This window comes from Nansenia antarctica, assembly GCF_963989245.1.
Source record: "Nansenia antarctica genome assembly, chromosome: 3".
Lineage (NCBI taxonomy): Eukaryota > Metazoa > Chordata > Actinopteri > Argentiniformes > Microstomatidae > Nansenia > Nansenia antarctica.
In genome coordinates this window covers 13,415,805-13,428,304 of record NC_137688.1, presented here as the reverse complement: position 1 = coordinate 13,428,304, position 12,500 = coordinate 13,415,805, and the positions used below count along the sequence as shown (strand labels likewise).

Here is a 12,500-nt window from a genome sequence, read left to right as displayed (position 1 = left end):
ACTGGAGTCTATCTCCATAACTATCGTTCTATATCGTGGAGCTCCGCCCCATAGGGGAGCTCTGCTCCTATTGGTTTAGGCGGAGCGAACGAGGCCAAATGTACCCCCACTGAGACTATTAATCCGTAAAACAATCTCAGCGGCACCCGGAGCTGACCACTGATGTTGGTTCAAGACAACCTTAAAAAGTTGGCCCAACCCACACGAGTCTGCTCCACTGATCTAGCCCTTACGTGAGCACGCAGGGTTGTAGATCTAACGGAACATGTCCTGGAGGAGGGTCCCCTCCCCAGGCACATCCGTAATCATCCTGACAGCACTTGAATAGCATCCCCAACCAGGGTAATCCAAGTGCCATCCCCACTACATCAGTCCTCAGCAAACTGAGGACAGAGTGAGAAAAGGATGAGGAAGAAATATCACTTACCTAACCCTTACGTTGGGTTGTTGATCTAACAGACATGTCCTGGAGGAGGGTCCCCTCCCCAGGCACATCCGTATTCATCCTGACAGCACTTGAATAGAATCCCCATGACCAGGGTAATCCAAGTGCCCTTCCCACAACATCAGTCATCAGCAAAACTGAGGACAGAATGAGAAAGGATTGAGGAAGAATATCACTGACCTAACCCTTACGTGAGCACGTAGGGTTGTAGATCTAACGGAACATGTCCTGGAGGAGGGTCCCCTCCCCAGGCACATCCGTAATCATCCTGACAGCACTTGAATAGAATCCCCAACCAGGGTGATCCAAGTGCTTTCCCCACTACATCAGTCATCAGCAAAACTGAGGACAGGATGAGAAAAGGATGCGGAAGAAATATCACTGATCTAACCCTTACGTGAGCACGTAGGGTTGTTGATCTAACGGAACATGTCCTGGAGGAGGGTCCCCTCCCCAGGCACATCCGTATTCATCCTGACAACACTTGAATAGAATCCCCATGACCAGGGTAATCCAAGTGCCTTCCCACTACATCAGTCATCAGCAAAACTGAGGACAGAATGAGAAAAGGATGAGGAAGAATATCTTTCAAGTAATACCGTACAAAAAGTGATGGCGACGACCAAGACGCCGCCTCACATATCTCCTCCACTCCCACTCCCCTGAGAATGGCCACTGATGTGGCCATGCCCCTGGTGGAATGAGCCCGAATGCCAGTCGGCACGGGCTGCCCCTTCGATTCGTATGCGAGGCTAATAGCCTCGCAAATCCAATGGGACAGCCTCTGCTTCGAGAGTGGTGCCCCGGCTTTCTGTCCGCCGTAGCAGATCAGAAGCTGGGGAGAAGATCTCAGTCCTGCCGTGCGCTTCACATATTGTGCCAACGCGCGCACCGGACATAGACAATGTAAACGCCTCTCCCTCTCTCCGTCGTGAGGAGGAGGAAAAAAGGCGCTCAGAGCACAGCTCTGAACCCTAAACCCACGATTAACCTTAGGGATAAAAACCGGGTTAGGGCGTAACACAGCTTTTGTTTTGTCATCAGATATGATCAAACAATCTGCCCGTGTCGAGAGAGCACATAAATCACTCACTCGCTTAGCCGTAGTCAAGGCGAGGAGCTGACTCGTCTTGAGAGACAATAAACGCAACGACACAGTGTCAATGGGTTCGAATGGGGCACGCACAGCGCCTCTAGCACAATCGACAGGTCCCATTTTGGCATTAGAGTCCTATGAGGGCGTCTAAGCCTACACACTTCAGTCAAAAAACGCTTAACCAGCGAATGACTGAACAGTGTCGTTGTCGCAAAACCCTCATGACAAGCTGAGATGGCAGCCGCGTAAACTTTAATAGTTCTCGCCGCCAATCCCTTGTCAAACAGCGACTGTAAGAAGCACAAGAACGTTTCGACCCGACAGCAGACTGGGTCAACGTCCTGTCCCTCACACTGTGTAAACACTCGCCAGCGCGCCGCATATCCCTTTGCAGTGGATTGCGCGTGCGCACTCTGAATGGTCTGAATGACCGCGTCTGTCAGACCCCTGCGTTCTAACAAATCCCTCTCAGTAACCAGGCGATGAGGGGGCCCCCCATCATAGGCGGCCCCCTCACCAAGCCTCTGGCTTGAGAGAGTGCATCTTGTCGATGAGGTATGGGCCATGGGCCCTCTACCAACATCTCCATCAGTTCCGGAAACCACGGGGCTCCGGGACGGTCCGGGGCTACAAGAATTAACTCTAGCCTCTCTGACCTCACTCGTGCCAACAGTGGGAGGATAGATGTCAGGGGTGGGAACGCGTATAACAGGACCCTCGGCCATGGGTGGTGTGCGAATGTATCGACTCCCAATGGCGGGTTGTCCTGTTCGCGCAGGAAGAACCAAAGGCGACACTGCGCATTCGTCCGTGACGCAAACAGAACCACTTCTGCTTGCCCGAACCGTGCCCAAATCAGCGACACAATGGAGGGTGCTAACCTCCAGTCGTCGTCCCTCGGGCCTCCCCGTGATAACAGATCTGCTCCTTCGTTGAGCAGACCTGGAATGTGGAGAGCTTTCAGCGAACTCAGGCGACTCCGCGCGCGATGACGCGCGGGTCTCTCCAGTAGCTCAGGTCGGTTTTGACCGATCTCTGTATTACAATCAACTTGCGACGGCGTTCTCACTGGAACCCGTCGCAGTCGTGCGAACCGCCTCTGCAGTCTGCGCATGTGTAACAGGCCTAAGGGGACCACTACATGGGCTGCAGACCTCAGTCCTAGTAAGGACATCCTTGACAGAGCGGTGATTGTATTTGTCACTCGACACACCCAGGGAGCTGACGTCAGTGTCGCTCTCCGTGGTGCCGATAAACTGGCCCTCATCTCGGCAGTATCCAACTGAATGCCTAGATAGGAAAACTGTTGAGCCGGCCACGGAGCACTCTCTGTCCAGTTTACAGCTAACCCCAGCTGAGTGAGGCGCTGCACCAGTGAGGTTGCGTCCCGAATGGCTCGATTTGGGCATTGGGCCAAGACCAGTAGGTCGTCGAGATCCGCATATTATGCGTATCTCGTTACGCCTCAGTGGTTCGAGTGCTGTCTGCACGCATTTGGAGAAAAAACGAGGAGCAAGCGCGTACCCGAAGGGCAGGCGCGTGTACTCGTAAACCTTCCCTTGGAAAACAAAACGTAGGAATTTCCTGTGCCACTCTGTGATTGGCACACGAAATACGCGACCCTCAGGTATCTACGAAAGGGGCGTTTCGCCACTCTCTCCTTGAGGACCCTGAAATCTAGTATGGGTCTCATGTCTCCCGAATTCTTTGGGACAAGGAAATACGGGGAGTACCATCTCATGTCCCACTGGTCCCTCGGAACCAATGTCACTGCGCCCTTTGTTAGGAGATTCGTAATCTCCTCCCGGAGCGCACGTGTCTTTATCGGGCAGGACAAAAAACAGTCTCTCTCACGCCCCTGAAGGGCGGAGGAGGCTGAATGAACTGTAGTGCATATCCCCTCCTCAATGTCCTGTCAAGCCAGCCCGACAGAATACCTGTCCCTTCTAGTCATTCTGCATAAAGCAACGACAGCGGCTGGGCCGTCTGTTGTGGAGCAGTCGACAGAAAAAGCTTGAATTTCTGTATGACCCCAGCCGCCGCTGCCCACCGAGGAGATGGCACAGCCCAAGGTGGGGTCATTTCGAAAAGGGATGGGTTGCCGTCTGTAAAGAGTGTTTGTTATGTGTAACAATGCTCTTTATTGACGCAGGTTTATTATGCCTGATAATCAAAGAACCGGCCGCACGCTCATGAGCTGGGCCAGGTCTTGATAGACATGGAGGGGTTTTTGATGTAAATAACGCCTCGTGTCGTGATAGGGGTAAGTCCGCTAGGCAGAGAGCTGGCCACACGCCGGTAAGCTGGGCTAGTCTCCGCTTCGTTTCTAACTGGTAGCGATTCGACCACACTCTGACAAGGCAGGTGGGTCTCCGCTCCGGTAGATACCATGGAAAATCCTCCTTAGGGATTTACCGTCTGACTTACCGTCTGTAAAGAGTGTTTGTTATGTGTAACAATGCTCTTTATTGACGCAGGTTTATTATGCCTGATAATCAAAGAACCGGCCGCACGCTCATGAGCTGGGCCAGGTCTTGAATAGACATGGAGGGGTTTTTGATGTAAATACCGCCTCGTGTCGTGATAGGGGTAAGTCTGCTAGGCAGAGAGCTGGCCACACGCCGGTAAGCTGGGCTAGTCTCCGCTTCGTTTCTAACTGGTAGCGATTCGACCACACTCTGACAAGGCAGGTGGGTCTCCGCTCCGGTAGATACCATGGAAAAACCTCCTTAGGGATTTACCGTCTGACTTACCGTCTGTAAAGAGTGTTTGTTATGTGAAACAATGCTCTTTATTGACGCAGGTTTATTATGCCTGATAATTAAAGCACCGGCCGCACGCTCATGAGCTGGGCCAGGTCTTGAATAGACATGGAGGGGTTTTTGATGTAAATACCGCCTCGTGTCGTGATAGGGGTAAGTCCGCTAGGCAGAGAGCTGGCCACACGCCGGTAAGCTGGGCTAGTCTCCGCTTCGTTTCTAACCGGTAGCGATTCGACCACACTCTGACAAGGCAGGTGGGTCTCCGCTCCGGTAGATACCATGGGAAATCCTCCTTAGGGATTTACCGTCTGACTTACCGTCTGTAAAGAGTGTTTGTTATGTGTAACAATGCTCTTTATTGACGCAGGTTTATTATGCCTGATAATCAAAGAACCGGCCGCACGCTCATGAGCTGGGCCAGGTCTTGATAGACATGGAGGGGTTTTTGATGTAATAACGCCTCGTGTCGTCGCGGCACTGAGTTTGCTCAGAAACTCCGCCTCCGCTGCAGACAGACCGTTGGGTCGGTCTGTGGTGATCTTCGCAATGGCGGCGTTAAACACGGCGATGTTATTCGCCGCCGCCTGCGCACCGAGCTCATCAGAGCTTTCTGATTCTGACACCGGCACCGACCACTCAGCTGGGTGAGGGCGGCGTGGTGTCAGGGCCGGCTGAGCGGGCGGGACCATCCCTACTTGGGGAGGTGCCTGCCCAGAACGCCGCTCTGGGGCCTGTCCGGACGCATCATCGGCAGAGCTATTCGAGTCGGATAGCATCCCCGAGATAGCGCCCGCCAGGGGAAAAACGCTCTCCTTGATCCAGGCCATCCCCTTTCGCCTTTCCGCGACGGAAAGGAGGTGGAAGGGGAGGCAGCTGGGGGAGGCGACCAACGCCGCCTCGGCATGTTCGGGGCCGAGGCAGACGTGGCAGAAGTCGTGCTTGTCCTCCGCTGCTAGGAAATCGCAGCGGCAGGTGTCCCGGAGGAACTTCTTCGTGGTCGGCGGCGGACGATCCATCGCTGAAGGGAAAAGTCTCCTCCGCTGCTCGGAAGTCGCAGCGGCAGGCGTCCCGGAGGAACTTCTCCATAGGCGGCGGACGATCCATATCTTGAAGGGAAAAGTCTGGCGGGTTCTCCAGTCTTAGTAGTCGTCCTTCTCAGTCTTCAGATATAAACCCGTGCTGAACTTTTTGGGAGAATGAGGTAGCGAAGTACACCCCTTTATATAGCACCCCAGGCGGGCGCAGGCATTGAAAAATTCAGTCATTGGCTACTTTAGGTAGCGGGTAAACCAATAGGAGCAGAGCTCCCCTATGGGGCGGAGCTCCACGATATAGAACTGTATATTGACTGGAGAGTCGTTCCTCTCCCTCCCTCCCTCTCTCCCTCCCTCCCTCCCATCCCTCCTTCCGCCCCTGGAGAGAGGGATCAGTGTGGTATGTGCTGCTGACGGGGTAATGAAGGGTTGGAGCTGAGCGCCTGGCAGGGTGTGATCTGTACTGTCACCCCGAGGAAGACAGACAACACAAGTCTGACGTGTCAATCATCTCTGCTCCCTGGCGCTCTCTCACGCACACACAGACACACACGCACACACACACACACACACACACATGCATACACAGGCAGACACACACGCATACACAGGCAGGCACACACACACACACACACACACACTATCACATGCAGAACCACAGTGCTCTGACACACACTGCACAAGATGGCCGCCGACTACGCCGAAACCATAATTGTCTCATCATCCCCCCCGAGCCTTAGCATTCTGACTGCGTCCCTGTGAGTGTGAGCCAGTGACAGTGAGACCTCAGTAGGAAGACGCTGTAGTGTATGTGAGGAGCTACAGGAGTGCAGAGACACTCCATGGACCCCGGGGAAACCTCTTTAAAACCGCGTCACGCAGCGGCGAGCGCTAATAGGGAGACTAGAGCTGTACGCTAACACGGGGAGAGGGTACACTAACACGGTGACAGGGTAGGCTAATCGGGAGATAGCTAGCTAGTATGCTAACACTGAGATGAAGCTCTGCTAACGCCGTCAGCTAGCTTTATGCACAAAGGGAGTTAAAATCAAGAATATGGCAGGAGATTTCCAACACTACTCCAGCATATGTATCATAGCATATGCCAAAGAAGGACTAGAATCTAGTTCTATAGACAAGGAAACCTTAGGCTAGTTCTATAGACAAGGAAACCTTAGGCTAATAGCAGCTGCCTCTCCATCCACTGCTTCAAGAGGACTCACAAACATTACTGGAAGATGGCTATGGTTGCAGACTATGGTTGCAGACTATGGTTGCAGTGTAAGGCTGTTCACTAACTCCTTGAGACAAGGCTTTCCTAGTTCTTAAAGCCTGGGGTAAATCCTTTAAAGAAAGTAGCTACAAAGTGGTGGAAATCCGTTTGAAATGAATGTCACCTCGCAACCACGTCAAACAAATCAAATGGCTTGCTTGGGGTGGAGCTCCAAAAAATCTTTTTCCTTCAGGGTTTTCTTCCATTTTCTTCCATGTTGTAAGCTAGCATAGGAACAACAACAACAACAACAAGCAACGAACTCTCTGCATAACCCTACCAGGTCGGAAAAAGACACGAGCATCAACAACAAACAACCGCACGAGCGCATCCTCCCATCGCTTCGTCCAGTTCAATCCAAGCCAGATCGGCTAATCCCCCAAAATTCCCCAAACCTCCAAAGGAGGCGTGAGAACGTGATTCTGAGGTACAGTACGGCTACGATACTAGCTCTTCACTTATGCTCTACGTCGCACAGAATGGAACACATACAACAGAATCACACTGGAAACATAATGAGACAACCAACAACGACAACGTTGGACGACGGCAACGATGGCGGTCTATGCTTATTGATACTGTGCATGACTGAGACGCTTCTTATCCTAATCCATCAGAGAGGAGATGGGTGTTCCCCAGACTCCAGCTGTGTTACTCACCACTGTCTGGTGGTTCACCTGGATCACCTCATCACCTGCATGGATCTTCTTACACAGGTCCGCAGGAGACTGGAGATGGAGGGAGGGAGGGAGGGAGGGAGAACAAGGAAGGACGGGAGGGAACAGGATGGATTCATTGAACTGTGCACTTGGCACGACCATCTATGTTCGTGTGTGTGTGTGTGTGTGTCTGTGTGTGTGTCACAACAGACTCACATTCTCGGTGGTCCCAGTGATGACGTGCAGTCCGTCGTAAGTAGACTTGATATACATCCCCTGATAGACAGACCAGGAGAGAGGAGAGGACACACAGACCAGGGGAGAGGGGAGGAGAGAGGACACACGGTCAGGTTCAGAGACACCAGAGTGGACTACACCATAGCTTAGACCTACATGTGGGCCAATCTTCGCAACGGAAAGAAATACAGCTCAATGGGTCTATGGACTTTATTATACCGGGATGTCAGGTCAGCATCATATGTTATTGTTGGCCGTGTGTGTGTGTCTGTGTGTGTGTCTGTGTGTGTTTCTGTGTGTGTGTGTGTGTGTGTGTGTGTATGTGTCCATACCAGTCCTTCACTGGGCATGATGCTGGTCAGGTGTACCACCTCCAAATGGGCGGACTGGGAGACCAGAGAGTCTGACGACAGAGAGATGATGTGGTCGCATATCCCCGCCAAGGTCTTACACTGAGAGAGAGAGAGAGAGAGAGAGAGAGGTGGGGGAGGGGGGGCAGAGAGAGAGAGGGGCGAGAGAGAATCAGAGAGAGAGTGAGAGAGAGAGATTAGTTTGTTCATAAGGGACGCGCTGACCTACCTAGAGGAGGTGAAACAGAGATCATTTCCCGAGATTGTTCCACCTCACCGCCTCCATCACTAACACACGGGGGGGTGTCGCATCAGAATCAGTCTGCTGTCATATTGGGTTGTGTGTCCGGTCATGCCCAGACACGACCACAGAAAGAACACCACATAAACCAATAAAAGAGACCCTTGCTGGGCTGCTTCAATGTGATTCTCTTAACTGATTGGAAGCTGTAGTCCATGTTTTGTGTAGGGGGGAATGTGTGAGTTTCTGTCAGCTTCGATGAACAACATCACCCACTCCACATAGTCACTCAATACTCCTATGGTGTGAATAAACGCAGAGGAGAAGAGAACCCAAATGAGACGCCGGCGTCACCTTGCCTTTGCTCTAAATGAACCTTGAGGGTTTTTCAGGCTACTTGCCTGCCTGGTCATTAGGCATTAAACCTCATTTATCGACCAGCGTCGTCTCTGCCTTCACGTCCACACAGACTACCATTGGCTCACGCAGCCTGTGTTCCCCTGCCTACATGCATCAGTGTGCAACACACACATACACACACACACACACGCACACACACACACACACACACTGATACACATACACACACACACTCACATACATAGATACATACATACACACACACACACACACTGATACACATACACACACTCACATACATAGATACATACATACACACACACACACACACACACACACACAATGCATATAAAACACTGCTGGGCACCAAATTCTGCATAAAATGATCTGCAAATCTGACCCCAATCTTAATGAGCAATTACAGGATCAGAGCTATTTATAATGTGAGGCAAGCACACACTCTTCAAACACACACACACACACACACACACACACACACACACACACACACACACTGTCTGTGAGGGAAACAGGTGGAGGATGCTAAACAACCAGCCATGTTTACACTGGGGTCCGACATCCACACTGCTGTACACATCAGACAAGTTATTTTGTCATGAGTTGTACCATCTATGCTATGTTCTACTATCACTGCTAATGTGGTGTTATATACAGTTACAATGTGTTTGGAACAAACAAGCCATGCCATATACTGGAATGGACCTGGGGAGGCTGGTGGAGGTAGAATGGACCTGGGGAGGCTGGTGGAGGTAGAATTCGGAGGACCGGCTCATTGTAATTTATGAGACTATGAGCCCGTCCTCCGATGTCAAATTCCACTATAGCCTCCACTGGAATGGATATTATGTGAAGTTAAATGACGAGGTTGGCTAGTGTGAGATTTAAGAGCATTCAAATTGCCAGACGTAAAACACTGCCAAATGGATTTAGCTTTCTCTCTCTCTCTCTCCCTATCTCTCTCCCTCTCTCTTTCTCTCTCCCTCTCTCTTTCTCTCTCTCTTTCTCTCTCTCTCGCACACACACACACACACACACACACACACACACACACTCACACCCAACTGGAACACAGTTGCATAATACATTCTCTTCACATGCATGAATCTACTACACCACCAAACCCCGGCTCCAAACCCGCCCCCCCAACCCCAAACATACACACAGCCCCACAAACACACACATACCAACACAACTAGGACACTCTTATGTAATTCCACTCATCCTTATGCATGCATGCACATAAACCAACACACACACACACAGACACACAGACACACTTCACGCTACATCAGGCACACCCTCTCTGTCTCTCTCTCTCTCTCACACACACACACACACACGCACACACTCTCTCTCTCACTCACACACCATATCCCTGTCCATCTGATGGCTGTAGGCAGGAGTCTGGAGGGGAGGAGAGCAGCAGAGATCTGCATTATTGAACAGAAAGTGCCAAATGCACAACCCCAGTTATAGAAGAGTTCACCACTACACTCTTCATACTCTGTGTGGAAGCCGTGTGTGTGTGCGTGTGCGTGTGCGTGTGCGTGTGTGTGTGTGTGTGCACGCGTTTGTGTGTGACTGACAGAAAATAGAGCGGTCCCTTCACCTCCGCTTCGCTAATTCAAACACGCAAAGAAAACAATCTTAGGCAATGAAGCAAGAAGCCTCCACAAACAAACAAATAACCCTGCCTCTCTCTCTCTCTCTCTCGCTCTCTCTCCCTCTTTCTCAAAAACACCTCCCACGCTTAACAGACGTGGTCATGTGTACGGTATCTGAGACTGCCGCTCATTGTGTGTGCGTGTGTGTGTGTGCGTGTGTGTGTCCGTGTGCAGCACTGTACACAGAGGACAGTGTAGGCTGGTGGAGGTTGAAACCAGAGGGCGGGCTCATTGTAATGCATGGAATAGGTGTCAGGCGTGTGTCTCATACCGTTCCTCATTCCATCCCATGCATGACAATGAGCCCGTCCTCCAATTTCTACCTCCGCCAGCCTCTACTGACGCAGGTTGTCGGTCAGGTTATCGACTAAAAGACAGGACAGAAGAGTCTTATTCTTACCACATGAAGGATCTTGTTTTCCGTCTCATACACAGTGCAGTCCTGCAGAGAGAGAGAGAGAGAGACAGAGAGAGAGAGACAGAGAGACAGAGAGCCAGAGAAAGAGAGACAGAGAGAGAGAGAGAGAGATAGAGAGAGACAGAGAGCGAGAGAAAGAGACAGAGAGACAGAGAGAGAGAGACAAAGACAGAGAGACAGAGAGCGAGAGAGAGAGACAGAGAGAGAGAGACAGAGAGCGAGAAAGAGAGAGAGCCAGTTAGAGAGAGAGAGAGAGAGAGACAGAGAGAGAAAGACAGAGAGCGAGAAAGAGAGAGAGCCAGTGAGAGAGAGAGAGAGACAGAGAGAGACAGAGAGAGAGAGCCAGAGAGAGAGAGAGAGCGAGAGAAAGAGAGACAGAGAGAGCCAGTGAGAGAGAGAGAGAGCGAGAGACAGAGAGAGAGAGAGACAGAGAGCAAGAGAAAGAGAAAAAGAGATAGAGAGAGAGAGAGAGGCAGAGAGGGAGAGAGAGAGCCAGTGAGAGAGAGAGAGAAACAGAGAGAGACAGTGAGAGACAGAGACAGAGAGAGAGAGAGAGAGAAATGGAACGAGAGAACATTAGGCTTTAGGCGACGACAGTGACACGCAGAGCAGCTCAGATCCTGACTCTTCACAGTAGAACACAGTAGGTCAGGATGGAGGGATATCACAGGAGGGCGGAGGTCTGGAGGAAAGAGGCCACATTTCTGCCGGTGAGTCCCCGTCTCTCCTCCACTCTCCCTGGCTCCATGGGGCAGCGGAGGCCTGGGAACTGGACTGGGTGGACTGGGAGCTGGACTGGGATGACTGGGGGCTGCTGCTAGAGGATGGGCAGCACTTCACCTGTGTGAGGCCTTCATGGGAAAAGTGATGCCATCTGGTAAGACCTGGGTCTAGCCCAGTAACACCAGGTATAATAGCCCAGTATGGCCCCGGTAACTAACTAAGACACCGTATAGCCCAGTACGGCCCTGTTCAGCCCCCTTTCCCTTTCCCCTCCTGTCCCCTCTAGGGGGCTCTATGTGGACTGTGTGTGTGTGTGTGTGTGTGTGTGTGTATGTGTGTGTGTGCGCGCGCGTGTGTGTGTGCGTGCGCGTGTGTGTGTGTGTGTCTGTGTGCGAGTGTGTGTGCGTGTGCATGCATGTGTGTGTGTGTGTTAGGGGGATAATAGGTGGGCTGTTGTGAGCCCATGGGTCTGCCAGGGCAGAGAGAGCCGGAGGAGGTGAGGCGGGGGGGGGGGAGAGAGGGGGGGATGGAGAGAGGAGGCGGGGAGGACAGCATAGCAGTGAATGAGCACAGGGCCTGAGGGGGTGACAGAGAGAGGGTCATACGAGTGGCCTCACTGCGCATATGGCTGGAAATACGCTACATCCCATACTAGAACCTACAACACAAATACTGTTCATACATGACATATGGTATAATACATGACTCCATCGTATACACACATACTACATTTCTCTGTGTCTTTCAATGTCTTGAAATGAGTCAAGCCTATATGCAATATACAAATATACAAATGTACTTGACTTGATTTGACGTGTGTGTGTGTGTGTGTGTGTGTGTGTGTATGTGTGTGTGTGTGTGTGTGTATGTGTGTGTGTGTGTGTGTGTGTGAACGCACCTGTTGTACAATGGTGGTCAACTCCAGGCAGAGCTGGACAATGTTGTTCTTCAGGAGCGAGTACTCTGTCACACTGGCGAACGGAGACCTGAGGGTAAGACACAAGAACACACACTGATATTCAATTCAATTCAATTCAATTCAAACAACTTTATTAGTCCCACTAGGGGCAATTAATTTAGAGTAGCATGTTCACATAAAAACCTAAAAACGTCTCACCACGTACAAACAGCAACAACAACAACAAGTAGTGCACCAGGAGCTTGGAAGATCAATACGTCTGTTCTGTATTCACCCCACAGTACCAGAGACCTAAGAC

The 12,500-nt window shown here is 51.4% G+C and overlaps 1 protein-coding gene across 1 annotated transcript in view; it reads right to left on the bottom strand.

Annotated features, from left to right (window-relative positions):
* The window catches only part of LOC308153752 (connector enhancer of kinase suppressor of ras 2-like), a gene marked incomplete at both ends in the record, with an annotated part of 54,638 nt that overhangs the window by 24,923 nt on the left and 17,215 nt on the right, over positions 1 to 12,500 (bottom strand). The window contains 5 exons of the mRNA XM_080526945.1: positions 7,270 to 7,338; positions 7,486 to 7,545; positions 7,839 to 7,958; positions 10,543 to 10,584; positions 12,182 to 12,269. Coding sequence (XP_080383071.1) covers positions 7,270 to 7,338; positions 7,486 to 7,545; positions 7,839 to 7,958; positions 10,543 to 10,584; positions 12,182 to 12,269 — 379 coding nt within the window. The remainder of the gene's footprint in view (positions 1 to 7,269; positions 7,339 to 7,485; positions 7,546 to 7,838; positions 7,959 to 10,542; positions 10,585 to 12,181; positions 12,270 to 12,500) is intronic.